Source organism: Stylophora pistillata, chromosome 2, assembly GCF_964205215.1.
Source record: "Stylophora pistillata chromosome 2, jaStyPist1.2, whole genome shotgun sequence".
NCBI classification, from domain to species: Eukaryota; Metazoa; Cnidaria; class Anthozoa; order Scleractinia; family Pocilloporidae; genus Stylophora; species Stylophora pistillata.
In genome coordinates, this window is record NC_142520.1 from 32,040,905 (window position 1) to 32,064,599 (window position 23,695).

A 23,695-nucleotide genomic window follows, 5' to 3' on the forward strand; every position below is an offset into this window, starting at 1 on the left:
TCGATGGCAGCTCAAAACGCATGGGTGTCTCATCCATGTTGTAGATGCGGGATAAAGGGTAGTCGGCGCGTCTTCTTGCTGCAATGACGAAGCGATGAAAGCACACAATGTTCTCTTCGAGATCGGCGGGCAATCGCTGGGCCAGAGTTGTTTTGGTTCGCATGCTGACCGAGTGGCGTCGTTTCCATTTCTCGTACCATCCACGGGAAGCTTTGAAAGCAGGATCATCGGAGAGCTCTTTAGCTTTAAGGCGAAGGATCAATCCACTCACCGCAATACCTACGAAAAATAAAATAACAATCTTATTTTGCTGCGAGATAACCGTAGATTCGTGACTGCAGCACTCTTTTCGTGACATGTTATGAAATTGTCATGACAACAACATATTTCTGACCAATCAAAGTCTCTGTTTCCCACGCACTGAAAGACGATATCATTCAACTCTTCAAAAACTCTTAAAATTTTAGACAGAAAAGTAAATACCAACCTTGTTCTCTTTGCTGTGAAAACCACTCCATCACTTGCTGGTCTAGTTCGGGATATTTCGGAGTGAAACGGCCCATCGTCGCACGTTTTGCAGACATCTTCAGCTCTCCGGAAAGAATAGTCGCCTGGTCTCTTCTCCAGCGTCGTACCATGGACTCGCTTAGTCCATATTCTCGAGCGATTTCCGAGTTGTTTTCTACCGCTTCAGCTTCCGCGATAACTTTTATCTTGAAAGCCATACTATACGAGGAACGGCGTGCTTTAGGCATGATGATAAAAAGTGACAGCGACGAAAGGTATACTCGATAGATTGATACTTTGAAACGTTTAACTGAGATTATTATTGTTGTTGTGGTTAATGTTGTCGCGTGGTAGTATTTATACAGTTCGTTGGATCAATTGATATTCATATCTCTTGATTGGTTCGCTTTTTTTCTTTTGTGTTTATTGTAATTCATTAGGTTTTGTGTTTAGTGAGTCAATTTCTTATGTTTTCCGTGAGGTTCGCTTGCTCAAATGGCCAGTTACAATCAATAATTTCGCTCTCGGCTTATAGCCGATGGTTTTACCTTTTTTTTTGGGCAGCTTGAGTGTAGCGTAAAGACCCTGAAAGTCAGGGTCTCGGCTTATAGCCGAGATCGGCTTATAGGTGAAGAAATACGGTACTCCTGTACCTCTTTCCCAGAGTTGCCTCTTCCAAGTGCTGAGATGCGATTTGAAAATGATGTGTCTATGTGTCTCCAGCAAGACAAGCTTACTTCATTGGGTGTGTTGAGTCTCTCCAGGCAAACTGCCATTGAAGTGGAGGAAAAAACAAGGGCACAAAGTCAGAGTGGTCTTTGGACAATGTTAAAGTGCCCCTGAGATCAAAATTTTCGTACTTCAGCTTTTTACATTTTCGCGTTCAGTATGTTCTCCTTACCTGCCCTGTTAAATTTCAAACTAGTCCGAGGACCAGAAGTGTCTTTTTTTAGGCCGTTAAATGCGAGATTTCGCGTCCGCCATTATTTGACCATGTCCCGGAAGTTGATCGCAGTATTCAGAGGAAGTGATGTCAAACGCTCAACTCGAAAATCTCACATGGCTAGTTGTGAAACAAACATAACACAGTGATCTTTTCCATTCTTACTACAACATCCAAAAAATGACGGGGCACCGATGCGTAGTTCAAGGCTGTAGTAATTGTGCAGACCATGCTAGTGGAATTTCTCTCCATCAGAGCCCTGTGAATAGATCAGAACGGGAAAAATGGATGCGATTCGTGCGAACCCGCCGGGCAAATTTCAATCCCACAGGTAGATTTGTAATATGTTCTGAACACTTCTCAGAAGACTGTTTTGAGAGATCCATGCACTTGGACGGCTCTAGGCGAAGAATTCTGCCGGGTTTGGTGCCTACTGTGCGAAAAAAGGGATTAGAAAAGCCGCTCTCAGCTCGATCAAGACGAAATGTAAGTCGGTGTCTCTTGTCACCTTTACATGCGTGCTGACCTTTTATATGTGGTTCGAAGTTCATTGACCTCCAAAAATATTCCTTACCATTTCATGGAAATGCTTTATTTTCTTTTAGGTGCTTAGAGACATTAATAGATCTGACAACGCATCGTCTCTTGCTTCGCAAGAGGATGTAGAAATACGCAACGAATCGGCTGCACTCGTTGTGGACCTAAGTCAGGTATTGTACTAAATAATCGAAAAAATTGTAATTAGTAATTATCTTACACCGATCCAAATTTTCGCCCAAATGATGGTAATATCGAGCCACATTTTATTCACTTCTTTCTTCTTTTCTTGCATTGTTCCGATGAACTTTTAGGTTGACGATGATCCAACCCAAACCACGTCAACTGAATTTTCTGAAGTCCCTGTAGAAAGCCAGGTACACATTTATGGCAAATATAAAATTCTCACATCTATATATATATATTCTTTTGTAGTAGAATGTAATTCGTAGAGCGCACAGAACTGTGATTTCCAACAATTCACTCGTTAAATTGCCTGATGAGAGTGGTCCAGTACAATACGAAACATTTCTGTAGCAATAAACGGTGATTACTCAAGAAACCTAATATATATATATATATATCCTACACTTAAGAATCGTACAACATATTTCGCCAATTTCTTTGCATTCTGAAGTTAAACTATTTGAAATAACTTAACTTAACTTTTATAACAGAGCATAAACCTAGAGTCTGACCCACGTACAGATACTCCAATACCATCTTTTTCTGAGGAACTTAGAGGATCTTTGTTTCAAGAGGCAAGTGAGATGTTGAATTCCAGTAAATATAAGTGAATGTTTCATTCAAGACTTTAGTATCAATGTCTTGTATTTCAGACTACTGATGGAATGGTACAAACCTGCATGAAATGTGAGGATTTAAGAAAGGAAAAGAGGAAACTTCTCAGGCAACTGAGAAGTGCAGAATCAAAATTGAATGATTATAAGCAGAAGATGACAAGTAACCAAACAGAATGGGTGAAAACACTTCAAGACATTAATAACTCACCAATGAAAGAAAAATTTCACAATAATAGTGGTAAGCTGTAGTACATATTTACCACTTCATAGTTCTTGTTTCACATAACTGTAACCTATTTTTATGCTTCATTTGTGGAACTCTCTGTTCATAGTCAGTTTATTACTAATATGTGTGTAGGTGCCGATACTTCACTATTAAGTGGTGACACAGATGGAAATGAGTCTGAACTGGATTGCAAAATGAATTTTGCGCTCATCGAAGAGGAAGCTACTGAAAAGTGGGATGATAATGATCCCACATGGGCACCTGAAGAAATAGATGACATTTATAATAAAGCAGGAGATGATGATGCTGACGATTCTAAGAAACCTAGGTAAGGTATTCAACATTGCTTAAGTACAAAACCTAAACCTACAACATGTTACCAATCACTGAGCAGGTAAACAATTTGGGTTTAATTTTATTTTTTTGTCATTTCCAGGCTGAAGTGTGAGGGCAAAAGCTGTCAAGAGGAACCCAAGGGAATAGTCTTTCTCTCTAAACTTCTCCTGTTATTTCAGCATTGTCATTTGTGCTTTGCTCCTGAGCCAGAGCTTAATGTTAGCCAGACGGGAACAATGTTGTCATTTACTTCCAAGTGTAGAAGTTGCAGTGGTACCTTTTCCTGGAACAGCCAACCCTTCCTGATTGGAAAATTTCCAGCAGGAAACATACTTCTTAGCTTTGCTATCATCTGTGCTGGAGCATCAGTGGGCAAAGTTTTACTTGTTTTCAAACACATGGGACTGCTATGCTACAGTGAGGCCACCTATTATTACCATCAACGGCACCTCCTGTTCCCCACAATTATGAAATTTTGGCATTCCTATCAGGAGAAAGTCATAACTTCACTGAATGGGAAAGAAGTTGTGCTAGCTGGTGATGGCAGGCATGACAGCATGGGCCACTCAGCAAAATATGGAACCTACACCATATTCTGCTGCACTGTCGGCCTCATTATTCACATTGTGCTTGTCCAGGTAAATTTCAACAAAACTTGAGTAACTATGCAGTTAAATAACTACAAATTGTGGTGCTCAACAACACAAGCTAAAATATAAGGTGTCTAACAGAGCAATCTGTGTATTCTTCACCTCTTTGCAGTATAGTCTCATTAGTGAGTTTGCTCCAATAGCATGATTCTGTCTTATATTTTTTACAATGATCCCAAATTAATGGTTTTGCAGGGCAATGAAGCAGGCAGCAGTTCTAACATGGAGTTTTTTGCACATCAAAAAGCCTTTGCTTTCTTGCTTGCAACTGGAATGATAATTAAGTCCTTCATTTCTGACCGCCACCAGTCTATTGCAAAGTGGATGAGGCAGGATTGCCCCAAGAAATGCCAGGAATTAGGAAAGCCTCTCATTGACCACTTCTTCGACCTATGGCACATTGGCAAAAGTAAGCTTGCTTTCATGTTTGTGTATATAATTTTCCTTGGCACTGATATGCATCATGCCTTTGATCGAATGTTGCTAAATGATGCTACTGACGAGTCTAAATGTCCTGTTTTTCATCCTTTGGTTTTCTCTGCAAGAGATTCAAAAGATTTTGACAAAGATCAGTAAGGAGAAAGGCTGTGAAGTAATTGGAAGGTGGAAACAGGCATGTGTGAGGCACTTTTATTGGTCAGTTACCTCAACAGAACCAAAGCTGGGAGAAGTCATACTTGCCAAGTTCAAAACCTTTCTCTATCACATCATCAACCATCACAAGGATCTACCAAACCAGTTATTTAACAAATGTGCCCATGGTGTAATAAACACACAAAAAGTTTGGTTGACAAAAGGCATTTGAAATCTGTTACTGTTATTGTTACTGTTCACCGCATTAAATGAGCATTGCATTGCATTAAATGAGCATTGCATTTTGACATACTTATTGTTAATAATGCAAGTTTAAATTGTTATTTTAAGAGAGCAGTGTTGTGATAATCTTTCACTGAGGTTTGGCAGGATGCAAAGTAAGTCCTTACAGACAAATAGCAAAGGTAACTGAAAGAATGTCAGAGTTGCCATGCCTTTACCTCCTTTTTCTCAGGTTCTGTTGCTTACGAAAAGTTGGTAGAGGCTCTCACCCAAAATTCATTGTTGAAAGGGATCAAGCAGGCCTCTCCTGTTGCCCAAACTAGCTGTTTGGAGGGTTACCACTCTGTGGTAAACCAGTTTGCCCCAAAAATGCTGTCTTACTCCTATTCAGGGATGTTGTGCCGGTAAGTACCACTTAGTGGATATAAACTTGTGCAGTTGAAAGAAAATGCTGCAAATAGTGTTACCAATACGATTATTTTTACAGGACTGTTCTTGCAGCAATCCACTTCAACTATAACCTAAAAAGAGAAACCAAGGTTGACGAACATGGAAAATCTAGGCTTAAAGTCACATACCCTAAGTTCAAGCAGGGTGAGGCAACAGTCAGAGAAGTCAGAGTTGATCCAAATTATGGTGAGTTATCACCCTTCAATGAATTTGACCATAAATCCAATAGAGTTGGCACTTCAACTCGTACCACTGTTTATTTTAGTATAATAACACAGTCCACTGTTCAATCTTCTTTCAGAATATGTCTCTGAAATGTACAACATATTGACAACCACATCAAGGGAGACTTTGAAGAACATAAAGGACCAACTTGCAGAACAGGAGCCAGCAGCATTGCATTCCATGATGCTCCAGAAGGAGGAAAAGGAAGCTGCTAAAGCCAAATACAGTAGCCGAAAAGTGAAGGAAACTGCTCTATGTCCTCCTACATGTTCTGGTATGAATGTAATAGGATAATAATTATTACAAAGGTTTTTTTGTACTGGTTTTTTCTGATTCTAATAGTCAATATTTCCCCCCCCAAAAAATTGTATTTCTCCACTTCTGGTTCTGACTTATTGATTTACATCCCCTAAGTCTGTTATCTACCCTCCCTTAACAGATGCTGAGCTTCAAGCAATGCAGCAAAATTCAACAGCTGTTAGAAGACAGAGAAGAACACCAATGTGTAGGACTTGTGGAAAGCCAAGGAGGGGACATACTAAGGGACAGTGTAGCAGCCAAAATGGCCCATAGAGTTATAGATTAAAATTGGAGAAAAAAATTGCACCTTGCTCACTCCATGTGTTACTTTTTAGCGGAACATTGACGAGAAACACCAAATTTGACAAAAGAAAGGGTCGTTTTGTCAGTTCAGGCAGAAACGTTCTGTGAAAACTTTTCTGGACATAATGTTCGGGAGTGTACTGCTCTTTATTATGAGCAACTTGTATTGTGAAAAAAATTAACCTGACAAACATCCGAGCTGCTTCTCTCTGATAGAGGAAGAATATTATTTAATTTCCAGAATGTCAAAGCATAAAAAATTATTTCACAACTATAACTATCAAATTATACATCTTCCTCGTATCCCTTGTATTCTGATTTCTCAGCCATAGGAAATGTCTTTCTTATTCTATTGTAAACACAACAGGGCAGAGGCAGACGGTTTGATGCCCCAACATATTCCCACACCAGTCTGACAAACTGTCGGTATGCCACAGCACGGAGGAATCTGCAGGAAGAAAATATTTCAACTGATTAATCTGAAGAATTGGCAGAAAGATTATTGAAAATGCAACATTTTCGTAGTCTACAAGGAGTATAGTGAGGAATCTTAAAAATAAAATACTCATCAGAAATTACAAATCTACCACCAGGTGAAAAGAAATGAGGTAGATGTTGAAACAAATGGGCTTATTTTTATGTGACTTTTCAAAAGGAGTTTCAATTATCTTATAACATCTGAACTTCTTGTTTGGGCATTATTACGGTGGCCCATATCTGCAAACACAACACAATATTTTTGAAACACAAGTCAATTTTGTGAAACACAACATAAAATTATCGAAACACAACACAAAATTATCGAAACACAACACAAAATTAGCGAAACACAACACAAAAGTAGCGAAACACAACACAAAATTCACGAAACACAACACAAAATTATCGAAATCAACTTTGTGTTGTGTTTGGCTAATTTTGTGTTGTGTTTGGCTAATTTTGTGTTGTGTTTGGCTAATTTTGTGTTGTGTTTCGCTAATTTTGTGTTGTGTTTCGATAATTTTGTGTTGTGTTTCGATAATTTTGTGTTGTGTTTCACAAAATTGACTTGTGTTTCAAAAATATTGTGTTGTGTTGCAAGAATTGTTTGTTGTGTTTGCAGATATGGGCCACCGTACATTATAGATGGAAATCATAAATTCTATCGCGTGAACTTACTCGTTTTCTGCTCTGTCTTCCCAAGCATTCATAGCGGTGTATGATTTGTTCTCCCTCGTTTTCAGACCAATTCCGGCAATTTGAAGCACCCATTTGTTCAGGCAAACGTCTGCGAAACCGGGATGCAATAAAATACAATCGTCCATCTCTAGCTCCTCCATTTTTTCAACGCACCGATTGACCTCTTTGCAGCATCTGCATTCTTCGTGTTTAACCACAAATTCTAGTGAACAGTTGGAACATTGGCACCTGGTAACGAAAATATTTTTCAATCCACAAATTTTGGTCACACTTTATGAAACATCCACTTCAAAGAGAAGTTACTCACTGAGTAAGTCAACAATACTCGCGTCACTAAAAGCTACATGTAGAGATGCGGTAGTTCAGTAACGCAACCATGAAATGAGCAGATGTTAAAAGGAGAGTAACAAACCAATTCACGACGGCATCTTCGCCAGAAAATCTACTCCACAGAGTTTCTTCCTCCTCTTCTTCCTGCGCTACTAGCTCCGCGTACTCGGCCGCTTCTTCTTCGGTGGCAATCGGCTCGATGCTTTGGTCGTATGGCAAAAATTCATCGTTTGCCGACGCAAAACTATCCTCGGAAGCTTCAGATAGTTGCCGGGACAATTCCTCATCAGAAAAAGATTCCATTTACGAACTACAACTAAACAGTCCTTAAAAACGCAATAGACGTACTTCTCTGGGCAGCGCACAAAGAGAGTTGTAGGAGAGCGATGCGACAAGTGATGCGTGGTTTGTTGAGCGTTTGACGTCATGATGACAATTTATGCATTTCGCTTCCGGAACATGTTTTCAACAATGGCGGACGAAATTTTGACGACTTTGAAGCGGTAAAAATTGGTAATCGAAGGTTTGTTTCGCGTTTTTAATGGCATAAAACGTTTTAACTTGACTCAATTGAACATTCTGTAAACAAAAAAGCCCAAAATAAAATGTTCAATTTTCGTCTCAGGGGCACTTTAAGGAACAAAAGGATCACAGCTAGTAAATTTGGACAAGTTGCCAAAAGAAAAAGCAACTTCGACAACCTAGTTAGGCAAATTAACCCATCAAGACATGTGGTTACAGCACCTATGCAGAGAGGCTTAGATTTGGAACCCCAGGCTGCATTTATTTATGCCAGCAAAGCCAAGCAAAACCAAGTGAATCTCTTCCCATCAGGGCTGGTGATAAATCCAAAATGTCCATGGTTGGGATGCACCCCTGACCGCAAAGTGTTTGATTTGGGTGTTGAAGAGCAAGGCCTTTCACCTTTTGGCCTTTTGGAGATAAAGGTTGTTAAAGAAGGTGCAACTGACTTTGAGAATGTGGCCTATCTTACAAAGGACAACGATTCCAATGTCCTCAAGCTTAAAAGAAATCATGACTATCATTATCAGGTCCAATGTCAGTTGGCATTAACTGGCCTTGAGTGGTGTGATTTTTTCAGTTACATCAACGACACTACCTTTTTCTGTGAAAGAATTATGTTTGATCCCATCTTTTTTCAAACTGCAAAAGACAGAGTTGATTATTTTTTCTTTACCTATTTCCTGTGAAGTTCACAGTAACCATTACAATAACAGCTGTATTTATTGCTATGAATTTCCTTGTTATAAAGTTCACACAATGTGAGTACACAGTCAGTGCAACCTAATATGTACAAATTCTTTATTTAATGATTCCTGGCTATGATTGAATTTATTATATACTGAACATTTAGTTGTTAGTGGTATCACTGTCATCTGTGTCTTTGATCAGTGCACCTTGAAAGTTAGTCAACAAACAGGCAACTGTATACAGTTGATTGACAGATCCCAGTATAGACAATGAGATGTCAGAGTCAAATATATGAAATTCCTTTATCCTTCTTATTGCACGTTCCACATGGATTCTTACTTTTGCAATAGTTTTTGTTTCGAAAACATCCTGGGCTGAAAATTGAGTTTGATTCTGAAGAAAGGGTGGCAAATTCAAAGAAACTTGTTTACTGCTTAAAAGATCTTCAATATCAAATCCCTTATCTGCCATGACACTGTCATGTGCCTCCAGAAGATCCAAAATGCCAGAACAACAAGTTATTTCTTTGTCTGATATCGAACCAGTGTACAGGCTAGAAACAAATGTGATAGCCCCATGAGGAGCAATCCCAATTAAACCTTTTAAAGTAGTGCTAGACTTGTACGATGAATACAACTGAGACTGTAATAGCAATGAAGAAGGGGTTTGGACATAAATTTCAGTGCAGTCAATGATGACACGTGTCGATGGATACAGCTCTTTGAAGCTATCTGGCATAAGTTCATTAATGCACTCTCTAGTTGGCCATATTGGCTGATTGCCAAGGAAGAAGTACAAAAAATTGGCCCAAGTTGTTATTTTTCTACTCACACTAGAAACATGCAAACTAAAACGCTGGGCAAAGTCCAGTTCAAATAAACCAAGCTTCAATCGAACACAAAATAAAAAAAGCTCATCTATCAGTTGCATCTTGCGTACTCCTGGCCTGTTTGCACCTATTCCTGAAGCATACACATAAACCATTGTTTCTGCAGTTGGTTTAACAAGTTCAAAAAATAGCTTAAAGTGATCATAAGTTGGAAAACCTGTGTAAAATCTCACAAGAGCATTATCTTTAGAGAACCTTTCCAGGCCAAATCGACTAATCTTAAGATTTGCCTCTAATTCTTGAATTTTTGCCTCTGATGACTCCTTTGTGGCAGCAGCAGCCTCCTTGAGTACTCTCATCTCGGCCTCCTTTTTTTGCACTTCTAACTGAGTTATTTTCAGCTGCTCCATTAGGCTCTGAATCTCACTCCTTGCAGCCTGATAATCTAGCTCTAGTTGGGATGGTGCTTCAGGTGGCTCAGGCTCTACATCACTCTCGTCTGTTTGTGTCTCACTAAAGGGAAGAAGTTTAATAAACATATAAATGATGTAGACATACAGAGAAAGAAATCAGGGGCTGTTGATACAAAGGGTCTAAAGGAAAGTGGAGCCACAGAGGGTCATTCTCTTCAGAGTGAGTCATTGGCTACAAACACAAGCAAAATGAGGCTTTTGTAGAGATTTTCTTCTATTGTTATTACTACTAAATTTTTGTCATTTTTATTAGCATTATTATCATTATTATTATTATTTTTATCCTTATTATTATTATTATTATCATAACTATTACTGTTATTACTATACCCATATGTCAATGCGTTCTGTCTGCAATTGATATTATTACCTTTCAACATGTCTTACAATCTTTCTTCTTTGGGTCGTTCTAGCTGACCAATTGAAGACAGACGGGACAGAATCTTTTTTCAAATTCCGTCGACCAGCCCGGTCAGGGGGCAGAAAATCTTCCTCTGCAAAATGTGCAGAGCAAACCCTGGTGCCTTCAGTGAGCTAGAAAAAAATAAGATATTAAAGCTAAAAAATTGCATGCAATCCAAGAGAAACATAATTATAAGTAACACGTAGATAACCACGCAAATTGAATGACAGTACATTGAGTGAAATTTCACAAGTACTACTATTCAGGGGGTTGTAGTTAGCACCTACCTTAAAGTTGTCACCAATGTCTCGTCTAATTTTTACGATCCAGTTTGCTCTGAGTTGATCGTCTTTCTTAGGAAAACGATGAAAAGACAACGAGCTGTTGTAACGGGAGTCATTGTTACATTGTGGAACACAACAATGCAACGCAGAACCTCGTTTTTTCTTCTTGACAGGTTCTAAAACAGAACAAAATGTTGTTCTCAGTTTTGTGTTCGCAATTGGTTGGAGAAAAGATTATGATAACGAAATACCACGGTGAGAATTTAGCCACTCACTTACGGCAAAAATGAAAGCGAGCGAGAATGTGAACACTAGTTGTGTTCAACGAACTTAAAAGAATTCAACACGCAAAATCAGAAATAGAGATCATAATGTTCTGGATTGAAGCAAATCTAATTCCTAACACTAAAAACCGTTTTCTGTATCGAACAACGTTACATTTCTAAGACTAAAATATGTCTATTAACAAGGAAACTCACCGTCACTCGTTCCCGAAGGATCGGCCATATCTTGTCTTATATTTGAGCTTTCGCCTGGCTTTTACTCCCAGAGCAAAGGTAAATCAGGCGAACTTCAAGTCCAGTGAAACTGAAGTCACAATAAATCTCGTTTGTTCTTTTACAACTAGCTTTTGGGATATTTTCGACCAAAAAGTCAAAGTTCGCTTCGCTTGAGTTGATCAATTCTTGTACAGTACAATGAGCGGGACGCTGGTTTGCTTGCTCACCAGCAATGCGTTGCTATGTGGTAACCAAGCACGTGACTAAGTCCTGCAAAGAGCCTATTGGTCCCATTCGACTACAGGTTCAGGTTCTTCAACTTCATTCCGGAATCTTGTGGGGAACGGTTCTCTACAATGTCCACAATGATCGGCTGTTCGTCTATGATTCTCAAGGCAACGCCGATGAATTCTTCGTCGACAACATGGAGTTGTCGTCGCCTGTACTAAATTAACCGTAATTTGGATGAGACAAATAAAGCAGGCATAGTCTCTGCCATCAACCTCTGGTTCTTCGGAACGTAACCTTCTGGAACTTCGTGACGCCATACTAAAAAATTTTAGAGATAAAGTACCTCAAAATTAGAGTTTAAGACAGATTAAAAAAATGCTGGAAAGAATTTTTACCTTACCTCACTCAACTCTCAGCTACTACTGCGAGTGTAAAGTGTAAAAAAGGTTTGTTAAATATATGAATACATTGAATAGAAGCACGTAGTACCGTTCCGTATGGGTTCAGAGTGTAAAATATGATTGTGTAAAAAGTGAATCGACCGTTAATTGCATTGTCCACAAAAAATTTGAGGAATTTTTAAATTATCTCTATTGTTTCTTTTAGTCATATAACTCCCACCAAAATTTACCGAGGATGCAGTTGGTAGAGAACAGGTTTGAAGCAAGTTGAGTTGTGGAAAAAAACCGGCGATGGGTGAAAAAAGAAAATGCACGTGGTCTATGGTATCCTGGGAAGATGATGTCAATGATGAGGAATTGGTCGAGTCTACTCATCAAACGAGTCAGCTTTTTCAAGATGTACGCTGCTTCCGTCTCTCTCTGTATTTCTTCTACTTTTCTTTTTTCTTTTCCTTCTTTCTCTGGAACAACAAATGCAAAGTCATGTCAGAAAGTTTACCCTTAAAGATGGAGGAATTTTTCATCAAGTGTCGAAAGCAGTCTGGGATCCCATCAGTTAGGCTTCACTTCTCTCTATGATTGGTTCAGAAAACTAGTGCCACTCTCTCAACCAATCAGATGGAAAACTAAAACCAATTATGACTTGGTCGCTTGCGTTTTCCCGCGCTTGCAGCAGTCTGCTTGTTTTTTTTTTTCTTTGAGTTCTCATTGGCTCTAAAAAGTCTCTTCCTTACTTGTGATGGGTCTTAGTAATTACTTAGGGTTTGGTTTTACTAAAAAAGCTTTCTATCATCTCATATCCAACGCACGCTCGTGGAATAACTGTTAAATATTTTTTTCCATAGACTGTGGATGTTACAATAAGCAGCTTTGCCATAAGGTTAAACTCAAACATGAGAGCTTGCTTGCAAAATAAACAGACAGTGTGAAGTCTTACGAGTGCAGTAGACGGCCGGTAATCTGCCTTTGATAAAATCCTTGATTGAGGCCCGAGCTTACTGTGTATTTTTCAACAGTAAAATCTATGAATAAAGGGGATACGGTCTTAAAAAAGCTGTGGTGCTCCATCAGTGGGGGTAACAAGGTATTTGGGTTTTATTAACTCAGTTGATATTGTAAACTGGCCACTGTAAAGAGTTTCAAAGCTGACCTTTCGGGCGTTAGCACTGTCAGAGTCAATGTAGAAATTGTGGGCTCTGTGGGTGTTTATATGCAGAAGGTGGAACCGAACTAAGCTATTAGTGGGAATATAGGGACGAGGAAGCAACATTAACTTAGTAGAGCAAAAATCATTTGTTGATACCTATGGGATTAAGAGTGCCAATTTGAAAGATAAGCTATTGGTCCAGCTGGTCGGGTGTGAAGGAATCTGTTAAAGGTGGCGCTTCTCGGAGTGGTCATTGGGAATCCTTCAGCTTCTGATACCCTGCGGTTGAGTCTTTCTTGGCCGGCGATCCTTTCTTTGTTGGGGAAACTTGTGTGGAGGGCTATTTGTTGCGACTCCTCAGCTGCCTCCTCAGTCAGACTATACCACTGTTTGGCCGTTTTGTCAGAGTGACAGATCAACCTCAGCAAATCCTCATTGATGGGCTGTCCTAGGCGTATGTTTAGTTTCATTTCTGTAATGATCCACTTTCTCAAGTCAGTGGCAGAGATTGCCTTGTCTGTTCTAATGCCGCTCTTGACTATAAACATGGATATTCTTAGGCCAATACGGTGATATCACGTTGCCGCCATGTTGGATTTGAGATACATCAAAACGAGGCTGGGCGTGCAAAGATAATAAGGTCACGGTGTTTTCTCTGTAAATATGTCTAACTACCACTGCTGTGTAAACTTATGTACGAATGATAAACGCTATGAAAATGGTAAGGATAAATACTTCTTCAACTTCCCTTCCAAGAAAGAAAAGAAAAAAGAGTGGATTATCGCTATAAAACGAGATCCTGGGCCGCTATTCAAGGTAAGTTAGTACAATATAGTCTCAGCGATGACTACTACACACGTGTAGTTGTGATTCCGCTGTTAAACAGAAAAATCGCGAGTTATTCTTTTTTCCTTGGTTTGATTATTATGGAATTAGAAATTGCGATTGATTTTATGTATATTGGGGCTGAAATATGTAGTAATTTCGACAAAAAGTAAAAAACATACCAACCACACGTGGACCGGTCTATTTGTTTATATTATGGCAACTCGCGGGAAAATTTTCTCTGATTGTCTGAAGTTTCTGAGTACTGTTTCTGTTGCTGTGTTAAATACTGTTTATAGATAGTTATTTTTGCTCTTTTTTAGATAAAGAAAAATTCGACACTGGTATGTTCTGATCATTTCAAGCCGGGTGACATTGAATACACATTGACAGGAAGGGTTCGACTGAAGCAAGGAGCTGTCCCGTCGATTTTTAAATGGACTAAAGAACATGAAGGACGTCCAGATAATAGCCTGCAAAAGTTTAAAAAGCAAAAGATAGAAGTGGAATCACTACCAAGTGCAGCAGGAGATATAACAGAAATGGAACAAGGAATAGCCGATAGAACCGATGCTGCAATGGAGACTGACTCACCTTACAACACAACAAACCCTGAAACAAATGCCGAAGTTAGCACTGAAATAAATGGTGAAGTTAGCACTGAAACTAATGCCGAAATAAACACTGAAGCCGAGTCAGTCACGACTGCATTAAAAGAAGAACTTGCGTCAACACAAAGAAAAGTAAAGGAACTTGAACTTCAGATAGCTACTCTTTTGTTAACTTCTTTTGGTTCTGAAAGAATTACTGGAAGTCCAGAATTGACAAGGTTTTACACTGGCTTTCATTCAAAGGAAAAACTTGATAGTTTTTATCGATGGGTAGAACCGTATGCAACTAAGATGACCAAATGGTCTCAAATACAAAGAGCTAGAGGTAGGCAGAACTTCAAACGTAGAAATAGTTATGGCAGCTTTTCTTTGTCTCTTTATGATCAGCTAATTTTATTCCTGATAAGACTTAGACTTGGCCTAGCTGAAACAGACCTTGCAGTTAGATTTAATATCACTAAACCCACAGTCAGTAGAATTATAATAACATGGGCAAATTTTCTTTATATCCTTCTTGGTCAGTTGCCAATTTGGCCAACAAAAGTTCAAATTCAGAATAGTATGCCAGAGTGTTTTAAGAGTACATACCCCAAAACAAGAGTAATTCTTGATTGTACAGAGATTAAGGTACAGAGACCTAGCTCAAAGGTTCTTAATTCAGAATTTTATTCTTCATATAAATCCCATACTACTTATAAATGTTTAATCGGGATCGCACCCCATGGCCCTGTGACATTTGTCAGTTCTCTTTACCAAGGTAGCATATCTGACAAAGAAATTACCCGAAGCAGTGGTATATTATCATTAATTGAGGAAGGAGATGAGGTCATGGTAGATAAAGGTTTTTTAATTCAGGATTTATTACAATGTAAAAAGGCTACAGTCACAATCCCCCCTTTTCTTTCTAAAACCAAATCAATGCAATTCAGTACAAAGCAAGTTTCTGAGACCCAACAGATTGCACGATTGCGAATTCATGTTGAACGTGCCATAAGAAGAGTTAAAGAGTACCAAATTTTTGACAAAGTCCTTCCCTTATCACTAGCTGGTTCTATTAATCAAATCTGGTGTGTTTGTTGTCTGATGACAAATCTTAGAGGGGCATTATTTTAATGCTTTTAACAATATATAAATGATACAATGCAATATTTAAAATTCATGAACACAATGTTCTGTATATATTATGATGAGACATGTCATCATTTAAAAAAAATGGACTGATTAAGTTTTGTTAAGTTTTGACAAAATGTGGAAGTAAATATTGAAAATAGAAATGATCAAGTTTGCTTTTCATTTCTGCACAAAATTCATTGTCAAACTCAATATGTTCCAGGTGATAATCTTGTTTACAGTAAACATAAAAATCAGCCCATGGGGCCCCACTAAGTAACATCTGACCCATTACTTGGTAATAGTAGGAGTGGGTCTTCTTAAGTCTATAAATCCCATTCACACATTTAAGATAATTTAAGTCAGTTATTGAATCTTTAATGGGACACTTTATTTCAAGTAGTCCCCAAGAGTCTGCTTCACTTGGATCATAAACTCTTCTGTCTGGGGAAGTGGCTAGATATGGGCAGGAGGGGTTTATCACAATACCTGAAGGAAAAACATTGCAGTCTCTAGTGTCAGCATATGCACTTGCAGCTTCTTCTTCTGTATTTATGCCATGAAGCATTGCCTCTGTTTGCTTTGTTTTTCTTAACAGTCTTTCTGCAAGGGACTCAAAGTCTTTTTTTCTGCTGCATACATCTTTAAATTTACTGGATGAAAGCCGTTTGGCTTTCAGGTCAAACCACTTGCTTGTATCACACTGTTCTCTGGTCTCTGTCTCATAGAAATATGACTGGTTGTATGAGACACACAGACCCTCTAATACATTTTGCTCTCCAGCACTTGGCGCAAACAGGTAGAGGCTGTCAATTGTAGGCATACTATAATTGGGGGGTAACTCAGGACCATCAACTTTGACATGAACTTTTGGATTGTTTGTTTTCTTTATCTTTTGCTGATATGATAGTACACTTCCTGTTGCTACATCACCAAATTTGCAGGAGGTAAGAGAGAGATCTTCCATTGGTCGTAATATTGAATTAACTTGTGTATCTTCATGCTCTTTAAAATGTTCCCTGAATGTGGATATTATATCTTTGCTTCCAAAACAATCTGGGATGGGATTATACAAGGTTGATCTCACACCATCAATTCTCCTAATTCTCTTCTTTGGCTGCGGCAGTGAAAGTGGAACTTTCACTTGTTGTAGCACCACCTCATCTATTTCTTTGGGTTTGATCCCAACAGTTCTCTGAGGTACATGCCAGGTCTGAGGCAATGAAGTCTTGGACATTGCAGGAGGAACACTCTCCAAATCTAGGAGTTGGTAGTGTGCAATGAGGTACATTAAACCAATCACATGGTTACACAAACCAGCACCTCCTTCACAGTTGCATTTCTGGGAAAGAACTGACTGTTTTTCTCTTGATAATTCAACCTAAACAATATGGTAAAGAAAATTTTAACTTTCATGCAAAAGATAACATAATTCTAAGTATTTTGCTAAAAAGGTTTTTAATATAATAGCATATGAGGTCTGTTTATTAACTCAAGAATATTGAAATACATCGTTAAACATATTCAATCTCAGCTGTTATAGCAAAAAAATACATCTAAATCTCTTAATGGATGTATCAATTATACATCAAACAGTTATGATTTCCATTAATAAATAATTTTCAATTAGTTAAAGGCATGAACGTACCTGCAGTCGCCACGGTTCATCATTTTTTCGTTGTGATCTGTAGCTCCTAGCTCGAACTGTCACTTTACAAGGTTCTACTTTAACTAGAGGGGAAAAACACTTCAATAAACGCATGATTTTTCGCTTTGATTTCGATCAATATTGAACATAAAGACAGCAACTACAAATGCATTAAAAGAGACATCAAAACTCCGGAGAATCTATCTTTTGATATACAATAATGCCAACAAATAGCCAAAGTAGCGAAGAAAAGAATTGATGATCTTACCTTCGACATCAAAGACATATCCTTCGCAAAAATTACTGTAACCTCGCGTTCTAACTTTCTTTGGGACTTTATCTAGCTTCTGCAGCCACTTTTCTATGAAGGAATTGTCTACTAAAGGAATGTTTTTCAATGATTTGGACCAGGCCGAAAGAGACACATTAGTGGCAGTCGCCATTTTGCAAATTATGCACGCCCAGCCTCGCTTTGATGCATCACCAAACCAAGATGACGGCAACGTGATATCGGTGTATGGTGCCCTTGTAATGGGAAGGGCCATGGACTTAAGGAAAATTTAGCAGGTGGGATCCTTGTCTTGTGTAACAAGTTGCCTTGGCTTTTCCACAAAAACTCTCATAAGGAACACGGTGTCTGGGTCCATGGTGATTGGTGCCGGACCACCCTCCTCCCGTTTGTGAGATGGCTCGAACATAACCTTATTCCTCTTCTTTGTATCCCATCTTGCCTTCTCGAACATTCCTCCTGTTGCATTTTCTAAGAACCCTGGCCTGGTTCCAACAGCTCTAGTGAGTGACACTAACAACAGATGTCTTGTGGCACCATATTGCTGCAGGTTAAGTTCTTGAGCTGACTGCACTTTGTCTGCAGCAATGGTGGCTTGCCTTCCCTCCACTGCGGGCTGTGAATTCATGATCTCCTCCACATCTTGGCTTGTCAACAGGCTGTCACATACTCACTGAGGTATTTTTCCCACTTTTCCAGAGGTCTCTTGTGATGCATTGCCTCAGTCCCTTCAAACTAGTGGCCAGATTGAACAGCATGTTGTTAGTTTTGTTGTCTGTGTTAGGTAAGTGAGGACGTGGCCCTTTCTTCGTAAAAATGTTTAAAAACTTTTGAAAGCTACTGAGGTTTGATTTTAGTGTCCCTTGTTCTTTAAATTAGGTATTACCCAGTCGAGCCACACTTTGTTGCCTTCGTCTTCTGCCAAGATGACTATATCTTCCCCAGAGGGGTCAATATCCTCAAGCATAGTTCTCACTTGGCACACGTGCTGAAGGCAGTTTTTGTCTTGGTGAAATCCAGCTGCAAGAGTAAATAGGTAGTTGAAGTCAGCAAACCAAATGTGGCGCTTGGTGGATGCATGTTCTTCGTTGAAATAGTCAGTCTTGGTAGGGTACACCTTGTCCCTGTCACTCGATACATCAGAGGTAGGCGCCTCCTCAGAGGCAGGACAGGCAGTTGTTTCCACTTGAGACATTGGCAGGTTGCTGCTACCACTACCTGGCCTCTTAGGTGTGGGTGGAGCTACACTTTCGGCAATGTCTGATTCTAGGTCTTGGGCTCGTGGCATCTCTGCCTTTGATTGTTCAACATGGGAAGCATCATCCTCCAATGTGGATCTTTTGGATGCTGGATGTGGCAGGCTTACCTCAGCAATTGGAGGTTCTGGATGTACCATTGAAAGGAGTTCCTCTTCCGTTCCAATGTAGCGTTTTGCTGCCTTAAGCCTTAATGTGTAAGCTGTGCCACCAGCCTTCATCCTATGCTTGTTCTGAAGATGCTGAGGCAGATATGCCCCAAGGTAGTTGCAGTTTGGCTGGGGCACCACCTTCTCCATCTTTCTTTGGACTTCTTGTCTGGCTTTGTTTTATAGGAGGCCCTCTTTTTTTCTTGGGGTTAACACCCATCCAAAAGAAGCGGTCTACGTCTTGTTCACTGACTTCGTTCTTTTTCAAGTGGACATTCCTCAGGTGCCGTTTGAGGTTAGGTAGACACATCCCTTCCCACTAAGCACTCTCTAGGGAGGTGGTGACTTTGGGTATTCTTCTCTTCCACCTGCGGTCCCTCATCCTCAACCTTTTCTTCCCCACTCTCCTTCTCATCCGTGTCACCTTGATATGCATCGTAACTATCATCTTGGTCTTGACTATCTCCCCGGTACTTGTCACCTCTTCCACCTTCACTATGGCTTCCTTCGTTACTCATCTGGCTAAACCTCTTGTGCTCCAATGTGTTCACCTTTAGAAACATATCTGTTGTGCTACAGATGTCGTTAATCGAGGATCTCGCCAGCCACATCTACTCCGCTTAGGCAGTTAACATGCTGCAAAGTAAAGCAAGTTGCTTAGGTCTTTTATCACTTGCTCTTTGCTTGCATCCGGGTCGAATGTACTTAGGATTGTAGAGGATTCCTTCTTCAAGACGTAAGTGTTCCAACGAGGTTTTGTCTCCCTTTTTGGCATTTTCCAAAAGCTCAATCAAAGTTGAAAGTTCTTTCTCCACTTTGAAGGACAATTTCAACAAAACCCACACCAGGTGGCTTTATTATTAACTTCGCTCAAAATGACGGCAAGTTAAAGAAAATGAACAAACAGCGTGGGAAAAACTGGGTCCTCTCCCCTGGTAAAGGCATGGTCCGCCCCACGATCCTCGTCTTTTTGCTGAGCAAACCTGTCAAAGAAGAAAGAAGTGACAATCAGGAAAGGTGAGGGTGGGAGCATTATTATATTTCGTCTCCATTTACTCGTGCAATTCATCTTATACTACAAGGCTATGGGTCTTGCATAATCTCTGACGACAGATGCTTTCATGAAACACCCTGGTTGGAGCACAGTAATTAGTGAGTATTAATCTGACACTTCTGGCTGGTATCATTTGCTAGTGCTAACCGAGTTTGATCTTTGTTTTTTAGCCTTATTACTTGGTTGCCCACCCTGAGGCAGAGCCCTTTCTTCCATGCATATTACCTTCACTATCGCACTGCTGACAGAGAAAGCCCTTCTACTCATTCTCCTGGCAACGCCTGTGGAATCCGTGGAGGTGATGGCTTCTGCTGTTGTGTCGGCCCCACCGCCGTCTCCGTGGGACGACAAGTCACTCTGCCGCCCAGGTTGGCAACTTAGCTGCACGGGAAGATTGCAGAGCAATCTGTCTGTCTCTCGGGAGGATTGGCGTTGCAATATAATGATGTCGCCGCAATATAAAAATGCTAGTTCAAAGCCTATGATAGACTGAGAACTGTCCTGCCAAAAGATGGATCATGGGCAGGCTTGTAATAAAACCTCTGAAAGGTGTTATCACTTGAGCAGTCAGCCATTCTTAGAATATCACTGACTGACAACCCCACTCTTGCCGCAGTAGAAGAAGCAGCCCCTCTAGTATTCTTGCTTTTCATATGACGTCATCGATTTACTGTCCGCCATCTTTGAGTACAGGTAGCTCATTTGCATATGTGAACTCGCCTCACGTGCTTAGTATTTTGACTTAATGTCGGACAGTTTTTTGAGCGATTCTAGCAAAAACGCACTTGTAAAAGAACAGAATACAGTAGAAAAATCCTCACTCATCTTATCTGAATATGTAAAAGGCCTAGATAACCACGTGCGATGCCGTTATGTGGAAAAAATTGCAGTAATAGGCATCGATCCCTCTACGCTCGATACTTCACACTTCGATCCAGAATGTCTTCCCCCGATAGAAGCCGGGGATCTTGTATCTTACCTTGTTTTAGAAACAAGCTACTACACACTAAACCAGTTTAAGAACTTTAAAAGTTTGGAGGCATACAATCAAGTGGTCTCAGGGTTTGTAACGAGCGTTCAAGGAAGAGTTATCGCAGATATGTTTGTTGTCATTGGTAAGGTTCGTCGATCGCAAAGAATGAACGATCCACCTATCAAAGTATGGATCATTGCCAATAAAGAAGGAGTAATTGCGTCCGCTCATTGCTTTAATTGTCTTGCTGGTTTAGGAGAATCGTGTTCACATATCGCAAGTGTATTATTTTATATCGAAGCGTGGACACGAATACACGGAAAACTTGCCTGCACTCAGGTCAAATGTACCTGGTTGTTACCAACGTACGTGAAAGAAGTGCCCTATTCCAAAGTTAAGGACATAGATTTTAGATCAGCTAGGCGAATGAAAGTTGAACTTGACAAGAAAATCGACGAAGGCCAGTTCAACGTTGATAGCCAATCCAGCCAAAACAAAGCGCCGTCAAAATCAGCAGAGTGTAAACCATCTGACCAAGAAATTGGCGATCTTTTCCGCAAGTTAAATGAATGTAAAAACAAGCCTGTTATTCTTAGTCTTATTTCACCTTATGCTGATAGCTTTATGTTGAAAAGCCGGCGGATTCCTACCCTCAATGACCTGTTTGATCCTGAAAACTTAAAGTTGAACTATGTTGATTTGCTAACTAAATGCTGTGAAATTGACATATCTCTCTCGGAAGCAGAGATAGAAACTATTGAGGAGGACACCCGAGAACAGTCACGAACATCTGCATTTTTTATTCACCGAGCAGGTAGAATTGGAGTGTCCCAAAGTCATACCGTTTTCCATACAATTGCAGCACAACCATCGATATCATTGGTGAAAACCATTTGTTATCCTCAGCTATTTAAAGTGACAACTGAGGCAACTTTGTATGGGAACAAAAATGAAGCCAAGGCTATTGATGCCTACACAAAAGCAGTATCAGGGAAGCATAAAGATTTTAATGTGTCCAAGTGTGGAATGTTTATCGACAAAAGCAGACCATGGCTGCACGCAACTCCTGACCTTTTGGTTACTTGTTCTTGTTGCGGTGATGGGTGTGGAGAGGTCAAGTGCCCCTTTAGCCTGAAGAATGGTGACTTTGATAGTTACTTTCAAAAGAAATCATCTTGTCTTCAACTAGTTGATGGAGAGCTACAATTGAAGAGGGACCATCAATATTATTTCCAGGTACAACAACAACTGCTCATCACAGAATGCAAATATTGTGACTTTGTAGTTTGTTCTTTCTCAGAATCTGGTCCCATTATCTTTGTAGAGAGAATAATGCCAAATCCAGAGCATTGGGATGTTGTTGTTCCCAAGTTAACCCAGACTTGGAGAATATGTGTATTACCTGAGCTGACATCAAGATGGTACACCAGAAAACAACATTTACCTGGTATTGCCTGCACTATTGACCCAGATGGGATTTGCTACTGTCGAAAGAAATGGGATGAAAGAGTTCTTGAATGCAGCAATAAAGATTGCAATATCAAGAAATTTCATTATTCTTGTTTGCGTATTACTGAGGCAATTCCTAAAACATGGTATTGCCCAACTTGCTGTCTACTTCCTAAATTCCAAAAGCCAAAGAGGGGTAGCAAGGTGTGCAATAATAATTCTAACGATGAAAAAGCATTGAGTCGCACTAGTGTTTGCATCTGTGGCAAAAAGGCGACAAGGACTGACAGACTAATCAAGTGTCACAATAATGAATGTAAGAATGGACAATTTTTCCACCTTGATTGTTTGCATTACAAAAGAATGCCTAACAATTGGCAAACTAACTGGATGTGTAGCAGCTGCAAAGTTAATGGAAATTATCAGCCTGCAGTCTCAGGCACTAAAACAGATGTTTACAAGACACCGAATAACCAACCTACCACTTGTACTTCTCAGCAACTTCAGCCAGTTAATCATGCAGTTTCTCCAATAATTGATGATCGTCAAGATTCAAGTGATGATGAGCCTGAGATCATTAAAGAAACCAAAGAGAACATTGACAAATTGGCACCTCTCAGTGATTTTCAACCCTTAGTCACAGGTACCAAAACAGATGTTTACAAGGCATCTAATCACCAACCTACCACTTGTGCTCCAGGTACTTCACAGCAATCTGAGCCAGTTAATCATGTAGTTTCTCCAATAATTGATGATAGTCAAAATTCAAGTGATGATGAGGCTGAGATCATTAAAGAAACCAAAGGGAACACTGATAAATTGGCACCTCTTGGTGATTTAACTCAAGAACATTTTGAGATCATAATGTCCAGTAATGGCTATCTTGATTGTACAATCATCCAGCAAGCACAGATATGCCTTAACCCTTTTCCTCCCATGGGTATGGTAATTAATTTTCGCAAAAAAGACAACACCGTGAATAAATGGTTGTAAGTTGAGCTACATTTAGTCAATTTTCATATATCATAGCTCATTTTGAAGTTTAGAGAATTTTCTACACAGTGAACCAACAAAATTTGCCTGTCCCTTGTTATGTAAGTTTCTCACTTTATCCTCAAAGTTGACATATGACAGTAAAAATACACTAAAAAAATCCTTCGTTCACAAGAATTCAGCTCTGAAACCAAAAAGAACTGTCAAATAATAACAATAGTCATTTTTGTTAAGCTAAAGAAATGACCTTTAA

The 23,695-nt window shown here is 39.6% G+C and overlaps 4 protein-coding genes across 4 annotated transcripts; 2 read left to right on the forward strand and 2 right to left on the reverse strand.

Annotated features, from left to right (window-relative positions):
- The first annotated feature begins 1,317 nt into the window (after positions 1-1,317).
- LOC111328275 (uncharacterized) lies at positions 1,318-6,740 on the forward strand. Its single transcript, XM_088750910.1, has 13 exons — positions 1,318-1,936; positions 2,056-2,160; positions 2,302-2,364; positions 2,665-2,748; positions 2,827-3,028; positions 3,149-3,344; positions 3,453-3,990; positions 4,198-4,411; positions 4,548-4,799; positions 5,051-5,222; positions 5,306-5,454; positions 5,570-5,767; positions 5,933-6,740. Exons 1-13 carry the CDS (start codon positions 1,631-1,633, stop codon positions 6,064-6,066), a joined length of 2,613 nt encoding a protein of 870 aa, XP_088607036.1. The 5' UTR covers positions 1,318-1,630; the 3' UTR covers positions 6,067-6,740.
- LOC148738358 (uncharacterized) lies at positions 5,397-8,231 on the reverse strand. Its single transcript, XM_088750886.1, has 4 exons — positions 7,688-8,231; positions 7,255-7,503; positions 6,388-6,544; positions 5,397-5,764 (listed from the first exon to the last, which is right to left on the reverse strand). Exons 1-4 carry the CDS (start codon positions 7,906-7,908, stop codon positions 5,756-5,758), a joined length of 636 nt encoding a protein of 211 aa, XP_088607012.1. The 5' UTR covers positions 7,909-8,231; the 3' UTR covers positions 5,397-5,755.
- A 600-nt stretch (positions 8,232-8,831) lies between these two features.
- On the reverse strand, positions 8,832-11,718 carry LOC148738359 (uncharacterized). Its single transcript, XM_088750839.1, has 4 exons — positions 11,286-11,718; positions 10,810-10,982; positions 10,490-10,653; positions 8,832-10,159 (listed from the first exon to the last, which is right to left on the reverse strand). Exons 1-4 carry the CDS (start codon positions 11,311-11,313, stop codon positions 8,977-8,979), a joined length of 1,548 nt encoding a protein of 515 aa, XP_088606965.1. The 5' UTR covers positions 11,314-11,718; the 3' UTR covers positions 8,832-8,976.
- Positions 11,719-13,627: 1,909 nt separating this feature from the next.
- Positions 13,628-15,814, forward strand: LOC148738360 (uncharacterized). The gene is made up of 2 exons (XM_088750838.1): positions 13,628-13,901; positions 14,234-15,814. Exons 1-2 carry the CDS (start codon positions 13,749-13,751, stop codon positions 15,632-15,634), a joined length of 1,554 nt encoding a protein of 517 aa, XP_088606964.1. The 5' UTR covers positions 13,628-13,748; the 3' UTR covers positions 15,635-15,814.
- The last annotated feature ends 7,881 nt before the right edge of the window (positions 15,815-23,695 follow it).